This window comes from Gymnodraco acuticeps, unplaced genomic scaffold (genome assembly GCF_902827175.1).
Source record: "Gymnodraco acuticeps unplaced genomic scaffold, fGymAcu1.1, whole genome shotgun sequence".
Lineage (NCBI taxonomy): Eukaryota > Metazoa > Chordata > Actinopteri > Perciformes > Bathydraconidae > Gymnodraco > Gymnodraco acuticeps.
The window spans coordinates 2,310,604-2,328,792 of record NW_022990341.1 but is presented as its reverse complement, the minus strand read 5'-3'; the positions used below and the strand labels follow the sequence as shown (position 1 = coordinate 2,328,792).

The 18,189-nt window shown below is 39.6% G+C and overlaps 1 protein-coding gene across 1 annotated transcript; it reads left to right on the top strand.

Annotated features, from left to right (window-relative positions):
• The first annotated feature begins 2,682 nt into the window (after positions 1–2,682).
• rorca (RAR-related orphan receptor C a) lies at positions 2,683–17,132 on the top strand. The gene is made up of 10 exons (XM_034223546.1): positions 2,683–3,065; positions 8,120–8,205; positions 8,352–8,493; positions 9,071–9,511; positions 9,603–9,724; positions 10,297–10,429; positions 11,748–11,855; positions 11,978–12,088; positions 13,894–14,006; positions 14,131–17,132. The coding sequence occupies exons 1-10, from the start codon at positions 3,059–3,061 to the stop codon at positions 14,290–14,292; spliced, it is 1,425 nt and encodes a 474-aa protein (XP_034079437.1). The 5' UTR covers positions 2,683–3,058; the 3' UTR covers positions 14,293–17,132.
• Positions 17,133–18,189: the final 1,057 nt, after the last annotated feature.

Below are 18,189 nucleotides of genomic sequence, written 5' to 3'. Positions count from 1 at the left end.
GACATGCTAAGTGACAAATTCTAACCGGGTTAAAAAGGGAGAAACACGCTTAGTTTGGCACACTGACCTATTGATGTGAACCTGGTGCAGGTACAAACCAGATTACAGCCTGGTCAGAGGGGGACAGATTAGTGGGCATTTGAAAGGGGAGAAGGGAGAGGATTTAGCAGGATGAGGGAGAGGAGAGGAGAAAGGATTATGGAAGCCAGAGCCAGGATCCTTAAATAATCCTCTCGGTATACTGGGCTTTATGCGCCGTGGGGCAGAGGCCAGTATGCGCTATTAAATTGTCATTGCAGTTTGAACATGCAGAAAACACTTCTGAATGAGTTATCACTTCCGACTTTGTTGTAGACGACATGTTTGATTCCTTTTTTAGTTTATATCTCTCTGGCCGCCTTCCTTAATCTGGAAAGCTGGTCGGGAGCTTCATGCGCATCCTTCTTTCTATTCTCCCTGTTCTAATTTGAGTATCACCATGGTTACGTAAGACTCGGTGTCAGGGGGTCAGTGACGTTGCAGGCGAACACCGGATGGATGTGTGGCTGCTACACAGCGACAGAGGCACATAATATAACCCCAGAAAGATGGCTGATGAGGGTCAGGAAGGAAACCACCACACTGACCAAAACCCCCTAAATGGGAGGAAGAGGAAGTTTACAAGCAGAGAATATAATAATAAAGCAACGCACTTTTACAGCACCCTTTCCCAGCATTGTATTTTTAAACTGTGCATTCAGGAAGAAGCAAACACATGCATATACACGTTGTTCACTTTTGATTTGAGAACCAACAGGCAGGACCTATAGAAAATAAAAAGACTGTGTATACATGTGCAAACAATAGAGGTATGACATAAAGCATGCTGCTGAGAGACTGTATGTAAAGTATGAGCTTTGATTAATGTAATTTAAAGTGGGAAAAGACAAAAAAACAGAGAGACGGGAGAGGGGGGGGGTGTGAACGCTTTGTGGTGCTCCACTAACCCACTTACCATAATCTCTCTCTTCACCTCATTTCATAACTGCCTGAGTTACACGATACATTCGTCATCAGAGCAACGCTTGCAAATCAATCATTTTCCTCGGCATTGTATAAAGACCTTTGTTTGTGGCGAGCTTAGGTTGTGGCATAGTTAGAAAGTGCTTCAGCTTTATTTCTTAAAAAAAACGTCAAAGGAAAGCTACAGGAGAATGAATTTACATACATACATTGATACCCCTCACTGCCTTCTAAGTTATATTTTCACCCTGTATTGCAACATTTCAGGAAATGCAAAACAAAACAACGCAGCATCCTGTGGTCACACTTAATTCCTCAGCTAAGATTAGTGTTTGTTAATCCGGTTAAAGGAAAACTGAGGACACAGAAGCGCCTCTATAGCTAATTAATTACTATACTAAGTACAACAGAAAATGTACCATATATTATGGCTTTGGAGAATCACCATTTGTTTAATTTGTAGAGCAATGGTCTATAACTTTGATCCATGTTTCTGCACCACAGCAGCAAGTCTTCCTAACAAAATCAACATGTTCATGCTTCATATGTTCTATTGAATAGGACACGAATATGTGTGATTTAAGGAAAGCTAGGGAAACACAGGAGAAATTAGGAAATGTGTTACCAGTGCTGCATAAAAAAATAACAACAGCTGTGTTTTTTGTGTTCATGCAACTAAATTGGTGTTAAAATACACATTTGACAGTGCTATGGTTCAAAAGAGTAGTCCAAGCCCGCTATATCATAATTGCGTTTTTATTGCTTTTACATTTTTCTAATTCATGTTTCCTACCTTCTATTTGGTCACTGACATTAAATTCTGTTTGCAACGAAGATCAGTTACCTGAAATCTCTGTTGATTTGACCTATAATCTAAAAAAAGCATCATATTTTCATTGGCGAATAATGGGGAAGAATTCAAGTTATCGTACATAACAGAATTACAGTCTAAATATCTGTGTTTGATAGGATACAAATAATTTATTGTCAGTTACAGTTTACTTCAGGAATTCATTCAGAATAGGAAAAACACTTCAAGCTAAACATTACAACCAATGAGGACATGTACCTCTTAAAAGAATAATCTGTAAAAAATATTGTGAAAAAGAACATGCACTATAAATGTTATCAAACAAATGCAAATATACTTTCAGAAAGGTTTATTTGCACAATTAAAAAACATAAAATGCAATGCAAATTGAGAATAAATTAAAGTGCATGGTCCTAAACAAACCCAAAGTCACCCCAGTTTACTCATTATAAAATGACCGTAAATCATGCATGCACTAATCAGTAACTTTTTAATTTTTTTTAATTAAAAAGGCTACATTGTAAACATTGTATATGTTGAAGACTATTGAACTAATGTTATAACCCGTATGTCCACTTTTAAACACAAAAAGCCCGTGGAATTAACTCTTTATTTAATTGCCCAAAATGACACTAACATTAAATGGTGCAGAAAAGAGTGCTTGAGTCGATAAAACATGAGACCCAGTATTTCCGATCATATGGCAACATTTCACATGCACTGTTCAGGATATGGCAGGGGTTATTAAACAGTTCCCACGCTGGTTGACTGTCGGTCTGAACCATAGATTGTATTGACACACTGCCACACTTTCCCACGCACGCTGGAACCTCCTTCGAAGGCGCGCGGAGGGTGGCGCGCCCGTCAGATCACGGGGCACGAGGCGGGCGGACCGCGGGTTGAGGATCATGTGTAGTCCACGCGTCGAACCAGGGTTAGCAGCATTCAGCGAGCTGCAGAGCAAGAAGGAGCTGCTGCTTTTCACCGGTTAACCACAGTAATATCGCTTAGTCTGCAGGGAAGTGACTGACCGAGAATAGCTACTAAATACACACCGTTGCTTTTATTTATTTTAAGATCGGTGCATGCAAAGAAAGGCTAGAAAATCCATATGAGGATTTGCTGTTGTGACAGTTTTCAGCTGCTCCGTTTTGGAGCAAATAAGTGCGCATCTCTGTGTTTCTGGGCTTCATTTCCACCTGGAGTTGTAGGACTTGAAGAGTTTGCGTAGACTTCACCGCCACCATGAGAGGTAAGTTTGTGGAAATGTGTTTTAATGTACTTTTTTATCAGCTGGACACGTCTGGCGCTTTAATATAACTTTTGTGTTGCATTTAACCTGATAAAAGCACTGCTTTGAGACTGAGTCCAAAGTGCGTAGGCTGCAGGCTCACGCTGGAATAAGCACTAGATTACATCACACAGGGAAATAATACAATATATCTCTAGGTTGTTTAAAAAAGTGTCAACATGAGAATCTTAAAAGTTATTGACACGATGTTTAAGCTTGATATGCAAATGTTTAAAGCGTTTTATCCGTTTTTGCGTACATGAAGCACATATTCGCACAAGTGAAGACATGTGTTTATTGTATTTGTTGGTACCCGTCTACAGGTCGTGTGCATTATTTATTTGTCACTAAAGAAATGTGTTGAGTTTTGTTTTAGCACACTTTATTTCACTGGTGGTGACTCCAGTTATGTAAGAGTGAAGGAAGGGGGAGGGAGTGAGCGGAGTGATTCACAGGCTGTCAACCCGAGCGAAAATCTGTTGGCAGGGGTTGTTTACAGTTATTAAAGTAGTCCCCCTTTTCTAAGATGTTTCTCCCTTTTCTACATCCTTTATTTCATTATACCTTCATACAACTTATGTAGGCTATGGTTAAACTATTTGTATTACAATTGTACTGTTGACACGTTTTAATCTTTAATGCACATGATGTTTACTTGTGAATAAAATCCGATAAGGTGTGTTGTTTTACTGTTAAAGTTAGTTATCAGACAGGCAGCGTGTATTTGTTTTCAGCGTCGGCAGTATGGCGGCCAATGTTGAGAGAAGGTGGAGGAGGACGAAAGAGAGAGGGAGAATATAAAGGAGGTGTTCCATTGACCTAGTTCTGTCATTGAGGATTACACGCACACGCACGCACACACACACACATACATATGGGGGAGTGCCATGCTGCGTCGTCATTACTAATCTTGATCACTTCAATCAGTTATCCGATTGTTCCTCTTTAAAACATTGTAGGTATGTGAAGCAAGGTTACAACAGGTTAGTGTTTTTTTTTGCAGTTGTGATGTCAAAGCCATGCACCGCTGCGACAAGCAGGATATGAGCACAGCACGCCATGAAGCACAGCAGGGTTCAGTTAAGCTCAGTTTCCTCTGAAGCTAAGGTTACTTACATCTACCAGAGTCTGTGTCGCTCCATTCAAGCACGGCATGTCACTCTGATTTTGTAGAAATGCCACATAACCCACAATGTCATCCTCTGTCTCCAATTGAATTTCCTTGAAGGAGAAAACAGAGTTTAACTTCACAAGCAACATGTTTGTGATTCACTTTGTATAACAGATAACACTTGCCTACGTGTTTATCTTAGAGTTTGCTTTACAAACACAAACAGGTTAGGTTGGTATGTTGCAACACGAATAGTCAAACTTCAATAAAGCACTTATGGATTGTATGCCTCAGTGGACGTGCAGAGCTGGCATGCCTTCATAACACTGTGTTGGTGCTCAGTTAGCCCTGGATCATAGTTATTGTAGGATAGCAGTAAAGAGTAAAAGGGTGATTTCTGCTCTCCAAATGTGCTGCTGTGCTGAGCTCAGCCTCAAAGCACTCACTATCTGCTGCAGCCTTGGGGAAGTTCACAGCGGGCTCCAGTATGTGTCAAGGTGCCCTTTCCCTCTGACAACTGCATGCTAAGATTTGTAACCTCTTATCTAAAGCTTTAACTCTTCACGATGCCTGCATGTATTTCCAAACAACATGTAAAATAATATTAGGTCGCTGCCTTTTATCATAGTTTGACTACTAACGATAGTATTTTGCAGCACAGTTACATAAAAACAATATTTTCTTTGCATTATCGTGAGTATTTGTATATAGGCCATATCTATTTTCAGAATGTGCATAAGGGATATTGTGACATCCAAACAGACATTAGGAGATTTAAATTCAAGGTGACAATGATTGCTGCAGTACAGTCCTACATGTGTTCCTGTGGTTTGGAGCAGTGTGCACAATGACATGCTCTGAAGGGAATTCCTCAGTTTGGTTTTACTTGTGCTGCAGAGGCCCACTTTGGTTTAGAGCTGAATAAACAGCAAGTGAAAGCCCTTCTCTGATCAATGGAGAGGGATTACAGGAGCAGAGTGTGTGTGAAGCCTGGTTTCTTGCCAGGCATAGTGTTGCTTATACTCTAACTAATGTGGGAAAAGGTGTAAGAATGTAGAATTGATTGATAGAAAGTCAACCAAGTAAATGTAATGTATTTTATTAAAAGGAGGGGCCTAGATCACATGTGTCAAACTCAAGGCCCGGGGGCCAAATCAGACCCTTGGTGGATTTAATTTCGTCCCGCAGGATCATTTCTAATTACTATTAGGGAGCTGCAGATAGAGCCATAAGAAATGAATGCAACTGATTATTTAATGTTGTTTTTATAGGCAATCATTTAAGCTTTGTTAGTTCCAGGTTTAATATGTGCAATAAGTTCATTTCAATACGTTTTGCAATAAACATTGAACCAGTCCGGCCCTCCACTAGTACCTTTTTTATTTTGGCCCACTGTGTATTTGAGTTTGACACCCCTGGCCTAGATCAAAAGGCATGCATGCTGTATGTTTCTTTTTTAGAAGCATATGATCTAAACATACAGCTGCACCTTCTTAGAATGTGTGCAGGTGCAAATAATAATAATTAATGAAATTTATTTTAGCACTTTTCCAGATGCTCAAAGCGCTTTACATTACATATACAGTATTAGACATGTAACAATGAATACTGCGAACAATACTCACAGATGCAATGCAAATGCAATTATTCTCTTCCTCAAGAAATCAGAAAGTAATTATTCTTATTACATAATTTGACGGTATCACAGGCAAATTAAAATAAATAATTGGTCACTTATAATCACATTTAATTCATTAATCTTCAGTTTTCTCCAGTGCTTAAAAACACATTATCAAGGGCTTCATTTAAGATTGATGCATGATGTCCTGTGGTGTGCACTCATACCTCTTGTTCCTTTACTATTGCATCTGCTGAATCATTTCCTGAACCTGCAGTGCATTTTGTTTACAATTGTATTGACATTTTGTTTAAGTATATCATTCAAAAGGTTCAACTATCTTTACAATATTATCTAAAATAAAGATGTGTTTGTGTTTAAATGTAGCCTTTGATGAATGCTAGTATAATTTGAACATCATAAATAAGATTTAAATCCGAAGAGAATAAAGAAACTGATGTTCAGGCCTTCAACATAACAATCAAAATAAATAAATGTTCACAAAGTCGGCAGCAGCAGTCGGAGAAAACTCTCATATCTCAATCCCATACAGTGCTCTACACACTGTTGTTTACACTCAGCAATTTACACTTTAGTGCTTCGCTGTGATTTGTGCAACATTTCTTTGCCAACAGGCCAGAACGGCAGGAGGAATCACTGGGCAGCACTCTGCAGAAGAGTAAAAATAGACTCGTGTTCCATCTCAAACACAGCTGAAATTTCACTCAAATACTTAACATGCTGAAACAAGTTCAGAGCTACTATTAGCTGCGCCTGTTGCCCCTGCTGCAGCTTACTGTACTAGATGTTTTGGAAAGATATTTCCAGATGTTGCACAAGATTCGGAGCTGTGTTATTATGAATCCATGTTTTGATTATCACATTGATTTCCGTCCACTGTCCCTTATTTTAAAGTTGCGTTACCACTAAATAAACAGATTGTGAGGCAGCCCCCACTAGCGCCTCCCTCTCTTCTGAATGAGAAACTGTGTCAGTGGAGCAGCTCCGTCTCCCCGGGCCTGACGGTGCAGCTCAGCTGAGTGACAGGCGAGGCGGCCAATCCCGGCCTATCTGCTCTCTCAGCGGCCAATGGCAGCGCAGGAGGGAGAGGAAGGGTCGTCACACTGTTGCCAAGACAACCACCTTTGAATGAGTGTGTTCGTGGAATGCAGCCAGACAACGGTTGCATAACCGGCTGAAGGGGGGGGGGGGCTCTGGAGGGAGAGCGATAAAGAGAGGGATTGAAAGGGATTTATTTTCCATTGCCTTTTATTTATTGATATCCCTCAGTAGCATTGCACTGACCAGTAGCAGAAACAGTCAATAGGTCATCTGCACCGCACAGAGAGATCTTTAAGGTAATGTCACCCTGCTTTGCTGTGACGCATATCTCGCCATACATACAAGTGACTCTTTTGATTGGTTGAGTAGTTAATCAATGAGCCTCTAGAAAACTGCAATTACTGGAGAGCTATGATGGCCAATTAAAGTCGTTTCTGCAATTACAGTTTACTTGACACCCTCTTGCGACTCAACACAAGTGGTTACAGGATTGTTCTGCACCCCCTGCGAGCAAAATCAAATTGGGCACACGGTCCACGCAGTAACCACGAGTAGCAGTTGCTTGTGAGTTACGATTGTAGGGTTCTGCATAGCAGTATATGTCTTTGTTAACCTGCATACACCCTGGAGGAGTGACAAAGAGAGAGAGAGCTGTGAAACTTTATAACCCAGGGCCTCAGCTAATGCAATTGACCTGCTATTCTGGGCTTGAGGAGGCCCAGTTACTTAGATAAACAACATCATGAAAAGAACAGACTGTTACTCAATAAGAAGGCTCAGGCTTCCACCATGAAGTCAAGGCGTACAATACATACACAGTACACTCTGTCTGTCATGGGACCCACTGTGGATTTCACACTGTTTCCTTACAATTCTGTAAAATGAATGTCATCTAGACAAGAGAATAAATAATGTCAGTCGACCTCCACCTGCAAGAAATGTTGCATGCAAGTTGGTGGTTCTGTTGTTTGAGTATTTAGTATGATTTATTATGGGCTGACCACTAGATTTGATATGAAGGAAGGAGTCATTAAATTGACAATAACTGTAGTTCGCCAAAAATAAACACTTAAATTACTCCCATTATGCAATCACTGTAAATAAAACCATTTCATAATTCCCAGTTAACTAATCCAGTTTGAAACTGTTCTTAGTTTTGAGCTCGGTAAATGTTTTTTTACTATTTCACTGATTTGTATTCCTTCATTCTCTTTTCCTCTCCAGCTCAAATAGAGGTAATACCGTGTAAAATCTGTGGGGACAAATCATCCGGGATTCACTATGGTGTCATCACCTGTGAAGGCTGCAAGGTGAGATAAACATCAGTTGATAATTACAGTGGTCAAAACTAGCAGCTTTGGGATGTTGTTATCACCATTTGAATTACTCAAAACATTGTTTACAAGCATTCAAATAATCACATTGTTTACATTTGATTGACATTTTGTGTCCGTAGGGTTTTTTCCGCCGCAGCCAGCAGAACAATGCGATGTACTCCTGCTCGCGACAGAGGAACTGTTTAATTGACAGGACCAACCGTAACCGCTGTCAACACTGCAGGCTGCAGAAGTGTCTCGCTCTGGGCATGAGCCGTGATGGTGAGTCCAGCAGCTCAATCTATATTAATTAACTCGGTTTCCACCTCCCACTGTTTGAATGCATCAGGCAATCCTTATTCAACCTAGACCATGGGTGTCCAAACTTCTTTCCCCGAGGGCCACATACAGAAAACTATACGAAGGGCTGGGCCGCTCACTAGAGGTATATTGCCTCATAAGTTCAGTTATAAGTTAGAAAAATCAATCAAATGTAGGTAAATGATGCTTGTGAGTGTTGGCAGCTCATCCCTTAAAACAGAAGCCTCAGATTGATTATAATAATCAGAAATAGGAAGGGTGTATTTCAAGCTTGTTATGAATGTTTCCAACTTTAATTGACTGAATTTATTTGAAAAGTGGTCTTAACACATGCATACTACTGTGTAATATATGTTTACATTTATAGTTAAGAAGTACAATATAAGAGAAGCACAAGTTTCATTTGTGGGCCATATTCCATTATACTTTTTGAATTTGCTCTGGGCCGATTCAAAATGGTCTGCGGACCGTAGTTTGGACACCCCTGAACTAGACCGTTCTTTCCTGTATGTTTAATATTTGTTTTTGCATCCTGCAGCGGTCAAGTTTGGCCGGATGTCCAAAAAGCAGCGGGACAGCCTGTACGCAGAGGTCCAGAAGCACCAGCAGTCCCAGGAGTGTGCGGGGCTCGGAGTCCGCGTGGAGAATACCGACATGGCCGACCACAGCCGCACCTACAGAAGAGGCTCCAGCACCACGCTCAGCGACCTGGACGACATTACTATGCTTCAAGAAGGCCTGCTCTTCGACCTGCCGCTGACCCCGGAGGAAGCGGGGAGAGAGTACTGTAACCTGGACATGCTGGGCGGCAGCGCCGGCAGCAGCTCCTCCTCTCAGAGTTCACCAGAACAGACCAGCCTGGACTTTGCAGAAGGCAACCACAGCATCAAGCATGAGTACCAGCTGCTGCACGACTCTGGACTCTTCTCACATGCTATCCTCAACCCGCTGCCTGAGGGCTGCTCCATGCTCGAGATAGGTCAGTATACATATATGTGTAATGTATAATGGCTACTTTTTTAGTGTTAAAAACAACATGAATCTCATTGAAAAGCGTTCCCTCTGTTCAGAGCGTATCACTCAGAGTGTCCTGAAGTCCCACGTTGAGACGAGCCATTACAGCACAGAGGAGCTGAAGAGAATGGCGTGGACCCTGTATAGCCCCGAGGAGACCCGTTCATTCCAGACCAAGGTGTGTACGACACATAGATAGATAAGTACTTTATTGATCCCAATTTGGGAAATGTTTAGTGTTAAGTATATCACATGTAAACATCATATGACAATTGCAATAGGTTATTTTATTTTTTCCAAATCAAGCCGCCCGAGTACCATATATAAAGTACACATAAATGATTATTTCATGTCAGTATAATTTACATTTTCATACTGTGTTGTGGTCTCGTCCAGTTCACTGAGGAATGTTTTTATGTGTTTTAACCTTACGCAAAAAAGCTTCTAGAAGAAGTTCTCTGAAACAAACTAAAGTGTCCCTTCTTATCTCCATTGTTTATTCTTACAGTGGTGTTTGTAAATCAAAATATGTTCATTGCAAAGCTCCTACTGTGCATTTTGTATCCCTAGTCAAGGTTTTAGGATATGCAGGAAACATTATCAAAGGTTACTATGTCAGGACGCTTTTTGTGAAATCGCTCAAGCAGAGTCTAGATAAGCACGATTCAACAGAGAACAATGAGAAACAAATTGTATGATGTCCTCATGGATTGCAATTCTAATAAAAGATCCTTTGTCTTTCTCTGCCAGTCAGCTGAGATGATGTGGCAACAATGTGCCGTTCACATCACCAATGCAATCCAGTACGTGGTGGAGTTTGCCAAGCGTATCTCTGGCTTCCTGGACCTGTGTCAGAACGATCAGATCATCCTCCTCAAAGCAGGTCAGTGCAGGACACCAGCATACACACTGGAGCTTTACAAACAACTGTATGTGTGTATTATACGTTATGAATGAATTCTCTTTTTTAACCTATACACACATTCATGTAAGTGGTCTGCAAAGACTAGAAGCACAAAATACAAATATGAACTTAAAAATAAGCATAACATGTCGTCCCTAAGGACAGAGTATTTATTTATTGATATTACTTTACTAACTTTTAGCTGCAGCAAAGAGAGCCATTTTCATATGAACAGTACATTATCCTCTTCTCAGTCCACCAAGTTCAAAAAGCACATGCAAGCAGAATGACTTGAAAAAGGGCCTCTAAAGAATGACTGGCCTTGTTTTAGTCACGCTGCGAGCCGCCTCAGATCAAAGCACCTTATGAACCCCTAATTCAAGAGAGGGCTTTGTGTGATATATTTCCTCAGGTGTTGGAAACGTTAAATGGAAGTTTGTATTTTTAGTCGACAACCAAGATGGAGACATTTAATGAGGAAGCAGCACGCACGCACACCAAGGTTTTCTCAGAAAGGTGTTCATAAGACTTAATTAAATGTATCAGTAATGTTGTCAATACTTCAAAGGGGCTCCACACTCATACATGATCTGCCAAACCACGATGCAGGGCGGAGACGGTTTACAAGATTGTTATGTTGATCATCAAGAACTTATAAATACATTCATACAGCACATTTAATTAAGTATCATCACTGCACATATTGCAAATCCACAACAACACTCAATCAACAGTGATCATGAATGTTCTAAGTCAGGAATCTACCTGTGACTCAGTTATGTACTGTTGATGTTAATCACACCCTTTGTTGTACAGGTGAAAATAATGTTTTAGTTTATTTAATCCTAGAAACATTTGTTAAAAGAAGTACAAAGCCTTCGTCTTACAACTTGCAACAATGCTAGTAATTAATTGGGTCGGTATTCATGTCTTTTCCAAGCGCTGAATATTGAAAAGAACTCTCTGTTATCATTTAATGTATTTTTCCTAATTACATTTTGCATATTTTTCTCCACATGCCTACATTAACCGGGGTGAAAAAAAGAACTCCTTAGAGTGGGGATATATTTCACTGTTCCTTTTAATTTATTTGTATTTTTTAACTTTAATTTCCTCATGGTATTATTTATGAAGAAATTACAAGATTACAGCCACTTACTTCTTGTCAGTGTTGCTGCTGAACACAACCTAATTAGATCCTTTAAGTGTGAGTATGGAGGCTCATATTGCTTCTTTTCCTTGTATGGCAACTATTCAGATATACTGTATATGGCATTAATCTTTTGTGTATCCACAGGCTGCATGGACGTTCTTCTGATCCGCATGTGTCGGGCCTATAACCCCATCAACAACACTATGCTGTTTGATGGAAAGTTTGCCACTGCACATCTCTTCAAAGCTCTTGGTGAGTGAACACTTCCAATTGCAACTTTTTTGTGTGTTTCATCTGTTTTAAAAAATCATCCCAGTCAGTAGTTTCTGTACTTCTGATGATGACTTTCTTTTTCTCCCGCTCTCTCCCCTCAGGCTGTGACGACCTTGTGAATTCAGTTTTCGACCTAGCTAAAACCCTGAGTCGTGTTCAGATGTCAGAGGAAGAGATGGCTCTCTTCAGCGCTGCTGTGCTGCTCTCTCCAGGTACGATCCGTTTGATTTAATTCACTATATTTGTGATCACTGTAGTATCTACACTTATACTAATAAACTCTCACTGTATGTTAGGGCTGTCCCGAATACCATTTTTAGGGCTCCGGATATTCGGTAGTAATCAGCAGCGGATATTCGGCCCGCCCGGGGGGGGGGGGGGGGGGGAATAAATAATCAGCAGCGAACCGCTTCTACACGTGTATTTCGATGTATTCACGGCATTCATTTTGTTATTCTAAAGTATTGTTGTTTTATAGTTATTTGTTAATGTAACCCAATTTGTGTGAAATTGAAAAGGATATTGCATTGTGTTTGTTACTTTCGTTGCAGTTGTATATGTCTTAAGTGTAATTTGGCTTGGCTTCCTATTTTGAAGGAGAGTTAGCGCTGTTGACAGGAAGTTGTTGTTGCTATGGAAACAACGTGATGGAGATTAACGGAGAAAAGTCATATCTACATATAAAGACGGAGAAAGTAAACGATAAAGTTTATAAGTGTTGGTACCCCCCGAAGAGGCACAAGCTCTTACGTTGATATTGGAGATTTCAATAAATTAAAAAAAAACGCATATCCGAATAACGAAATTGAAACCCGAATTGTACGCCAAAGAACGAATATTCGGGACAGCCCAACTGTACAGTATGTCAAACATTCGGTACATTAATAGCTCTGTTATGTTTACCGGGTTTACCGGTGCTGCACAAGTTTGACGCACAACAGCTTAATCAGTTTTTTGACGCCAATTGACGACATCAGTAGGGCTTATTACAAGTAATTAGATTATGTGAGTTGTGTGTTTAAGAGCTACAGACTATTAGTCTCTCATATTAGTCTAACTGAGGGTGACCTCTCTAAAGATGACATAACATCAATCCTACACGTTCAAATTGATTCATCTACTATAATACTGTCACTACTAACCACTAAATATTTATGTTTCAAATAAATGACATGCATAATTATCCTGTCATTTTTCAAAGACATTTTACTCAATTTCCAACCAATCTGTGCTGGTAGCTTAGTCAGGATGCTGTTATTAAGACAGTTTCAACCGGTTCTGTTAATACTACCTGTTTTTTTAGATCGCATAATCCATCCATATAAGCTGCAAAATAAAAGTATCTTCACAATTCACATCACAAATAATTTACCAATTCAGCCTGTGAACATACCCAGACATCATACTGATAAAGGAGCAGACATGTGTTTGCTTGTTTTGCTGTCAAAGGTTTCAATGTACTTTTAATATTTTACAAAAATCTTAACACACCTACTTCACCCATGGTGACACTCACGGATATGATATTAAATAAGTGCTAGTGAGAAACTCCCTAACTTATTGTACCCACAATTGAGCATGCAAAATCTACCAAGCGTGTATAATTGACTTTACTGATGGTCATTTTCTCCAGCATAACATACATTTTTTACAGTCCTCCTTTGAAGCCAGTTCATTACACTACTAGAGTATGAAAATCAGCTCGGACAGAGCTGAAACGACTTAGCGCATAAGAGTGTCTGCTGACATCTGCACCATGCAATGTTAATGTAACTTTCACAAAGTTATTATAAAATATCGTTAAACTAATTCATTTTCTTTGTGTTGTGACGCCGCCCTGAGCGAAATTAATCTAAGAGTTAAAATGTGAGAAATGATCCAGTTATGTAAAGTATAAGCAGTCAAAATCGAATGTGCCCGTCACAATGAACATGAACCTCACAAGGTGCAGCTTCAAATTGACAATGTCAACATGACAACACTAATAAAACAATCTTGTCACTCTTGTTTCCCTCAGACCGCCCCTGGCTGACGGATGTTCAGAAGATACAGAAGTTGCAGGAGAAAGTGTACGTGGCTCTGCAGGGCTGCCTACAGAAAGAGGGAGCAACAGAACAGAAACTAGCTAAGGTATAAATCCTGCTGCATTACTGGGCCAGTTTGGTGACAAAATGCAATATTCACCTACTCATACAACATTAGCTTGTGTTTATTTCTTCTTTTAACTTCTGCTTCTCTGTATTTCCCTTTTTAGATGGTGTCTAAGCTCCCCATTCTGAAGTCCATTTGCAACCTTCACATCGACAAACTGGAGTTTTTCCGTCTGGTCCACCCCGAGACAGCGTACACCTTCCCTCCTCTGTACAGGGAGGTTTTTGGCAGTGAAATCACTTTCCCAGACTCCACAGAGGGCTAATACTGTTAAGCTAAAAATATCGGGATTTAAATTAAGACACTGAGGTGTAGGGAAGGGGAGATAAAAATGTGGCAACCAGCTGAGGCAAAACCAACCAGCAGCTTATTGACAATCATGCACGCTACACTTTAAGACACACTCCTCTCACCTAAGAGCTCCCAAACTGTGTGGAGTAGCTCGATCTGCGGCCGGTCCATTCAGCTTCAACCTAACACTGCAGGAACTGCGGCTGGGCACTCAGTGCACGTTATCTCTTTTTTGAAGGAACTTATCGAAGAGTAGCCTACATTATTTGTATACTCAAAAATATTTTTCTATGAGATGGCCTTAAAAATCTCATCAAGCTGAATTTGACTTTCACTATTCTCACAGTTCCTGTAAGCTATTGTTGAATGTACCCCCTTTTCCCTTTACCGCCCTAGGCTCGATATAGAATGTAAATACTTTAAATCCTCGTCCACTTTGTGGAGGTCTGCAGTTCTCAGTCTAATAACAGTATATATTTTTCGGTATCGCCCATATTTTGCAGTTTTGTAATGAACAAACTGTTTAAAGGGACCACGATCAAACTAACAGGGTTTTTTTTTTTAATGTGTGAACCAAGGGTACCTACAAACGCTTTCACACAGCACAAAGCACTTATCTTTGTAGGTATTTTTTACTAAAACTCACAGACACTGATGTAAGTACCCTTTTCTTTTGCAATCGGTGACCTCAGCCTCAATACCTTTTCCCAGTTAAAATGCCACTCACAGAGGTATTTAAAAGTAAGCTCCTTTTTATACATAAGTAATATATAAAACCTCATTCAATTTAAGAGCAGTCCAAGTGAGAAGCAGAGGAATATTCTTGTGTTCAGGGCTCTATACTGTCTGCCCAAACGTTGGAGTCATGGGATGGAAAGATAGTTGTCTAATTGGTAATTAGCACTTACAGTAAGAGACCTATTTAGAAACCAAAACAAACTCTTGGCACAAGATTTTCCGAGCTCGCACTCATGTTGCCATCTGTGAAACTTATGTAAAACCAGTCAGAAATGCTAGATACGCACTCCCACTAGATAAGCTGGATGAACAAGGTGCTGGCCAGCTGACAACTGTGGGGTTAGTGCTCTCATGGAGGAGCATCTGGAACTGTTCGCACCTCGGACCCCTTTTTTTCTGCCACCGTCTTAACCAGCAGATTCAAAGACTTTCGGAGCAAAGAAAGAAAATGTACTGAATGTTTGATGTTGAAATGTGACATCTACCTATATGGTTGGATGACGGGATATAATGGAGAGTGGACATGTGGGTGATGGTGTTATTTAATCTTTTAGACATTAGTTAATGTCTGCAACAACTCTCACTGATTCGGGTTTAAACCAAGGTGTTCTTATACGAGAATTAGATCCTCTGTTCCCTTTTTCCCCACTCCCTTACTACCTCACCCTCTTCAAACACTACATGGCACAGCAAAGGGTTGACAGAGCCGTCAGCTACCCCCCTGAGTTAGTATTTCTGCATCAAACAGAGAACATTTGAAAGCCATTGATGGTTAAATATCCTAAAATATAATGTTGTTTGCTCTTAAAACAAAATGTAAACTGAACTGCTGGATCTAGTTAAACTCTGGACATCCATTCTGTCGTTTGTTTTTCTGTCATTTGAGAGTAGGACTTGCCTTAAGATACAGGAAGCCCTACTTAGATACGGATCTATCTGAAGGAAAGTATCTGGGGACTCGAGGGTGTGTCCAGATGAAACCTTTCTACAAAGATAAGCTTTATTCTACCAGTGTCCTAAAGAAGCTGCTATAGAAAGACATTTGTAATCGATGCTGTAAGCATATTAAGACAATCACATGTTGTTGGATGTCTAGCTCTATTTGATGTCAGCCTGTTTGCTTTGCACTGCTGGAACAGTGCTGTGCGCCATACTTTGTGAAGGGGTATTACCCTTTTCTGGGTGCGTTAGACAGTGGCATGTTGCCATGTATTACAGACAGTTTTTATTTTTAGAAGCACTCCAGCACAGTAAACCTCGCAGCATGACAGATGTTATTTACCTTAAAATGTACCAAATACTACGATGAGGCTTACAGATTGTAACAGAGTGCAATACTTTCTGTGTAAAGAATGTGAGACTATGCTGATTCAGTATATTTGATAGTTTTTGCAGGACTAAAAGCTGTCCAGGGGGCAGCACTGAAAATCAGCGCTTACATTTCCATTTGGAGTTACTCAGGGAGATAGCTGGGCTCTCTGTCCTACAGTGTTTAGCTAGCAGGACACCTTTCACCAACGTAGAAGACCTTAACACCTTGATCACTGTGTACAGTTCATGTTCTTGTGAATGTTTGATTTCAGAAGTATCAAAGATGTTACCCTTTGTTTGACATCATTATTGCAAGACTTTTTTTGAGTGAAATAGGATATTTAAAAAAGTAATTGTATAAAAAAAAGTGTTAAAAGATGGACTATAATCTCTGAATCTTGTGTTGGTTTTGTTGTGATTTTTTGTTTCATAATTTGTATCCCTATGTGTCCGGTTTTTCTCATCAGTTTAGTGTCCTTTTTGTCTTGGAGAGATGTAATTCTATTTTTTTAAAAGAGCGTTTTTAAAGATGACTCCCTAAAAGGTTTCTCATTTGTCATGATCCTTCTGTTTATGATGTTCACTCTATTTTAAGATTATTATTATTATTAAATCAATATAGATTTTAATAAGAAATAATGTACATGTTATGGATATAAAGCCCAAGAGCTTTTAACACAGTAAAGTGCTATTGCACAATGGTGATATATGTGGATTTAAGAATGTAATAAAAGTCATTTTGCAATAAAAAGAAAATCTTCTGTTTTTTCTTTGTTTTATTAAACTGCTCCCAAAATCTGCACAACCGAAACCAATGTATATCCTATACCCACATGAAATAATGATTTAATAATACATAGATATGTTTTTTTAAATAGATTATAGTGGTTTAATTAGTAGAAATGTGTACAAAAAATTGTATTCCTAGAATGATAATTCTGAAACAATCAATCACTAATCACGTTTTCCATCATCCCCTCTGTTATTGTGTGTCTCCTCAACAATCACAAAGAAATTAAAATGTACTCCATATCAAAAGGTCACATAGGGTGTTTAAAAATTGTTTAGTGAGTTTTTAAAGTATCCACCTCTAAAACACCTGGTATTATATATTCTATAATCAGAATAAGAAATCCTTTTTCAGGCAGTTACAACAGCAAATGGTGCAGATAGATGTGCAGAGATGATATTTAACTTGAACTTCTACACAGCAAGTCTTTAGCAAAGTATAGAGCTCTAAACCCTGCACTTGGAGTTGAATTCATTCATGTTTTGCTCGGTGGTACACTAGCGAGTTAACTAGCTATGTTTTGCAGCAGTCAAAAACACAAAATAGTCTCATTTAATTTGTTTCGGCTAATTAGGACCTCTTCTTTAGACATAAAAAAGGCTGATGTGGCCTGAGGCTGTGAACATCTGGCCTGTATCTAAATATGCAACTAGAATGTTAGACATGGTGCACTTACAATGGTTTGACTTACGTGAAGCAAATACTCTATGTTTATGATTTATTGCACCTAAGTCGCTTTGGATAAAATTGTCAGCTAAATGTAATGTAAGATAATGTATTAAGCCATCATAAAAGTTAATTTCATTAGTATTTATAAGGACCTCTAGGCTCTTAGTTATTTCGTAAGACATAAAAAAGGCTGATGTTGCCTGAGGCTTTGAACATCTGGTCTGTAAACCCGGCAGCAGACAGACGGGGTTTCCTGCTCCATCCAGCAGGGGGCGGTGTGCACTAACGGAAGATCCGTCTGCTACTATCTGATCCAAACTCGAGAGACTGATTTTTCTTCAAAGTGGCTGGTCCAGATTTGAT

Excerpts from the sequence above, each read along its gene's own strand:
- rorca (XM_034223546.1), top strand. Across the intron at positions 10,430-11,747 it reads GATCATCCTCCTCAAAGCAG|GCTGCATGGACGTTCTTCTG; the intron begins GTCAGTGCAGGA and ends GTGTATCCACAG. Across the intron at positions 12,089-13,893 it reads TGCTGTGCTGCTCTCTCCAG|ACCGCCCCTGGCTGACGGAT; the intron begins GTACGATCCGTT and ends TGTTTCCCTCAG.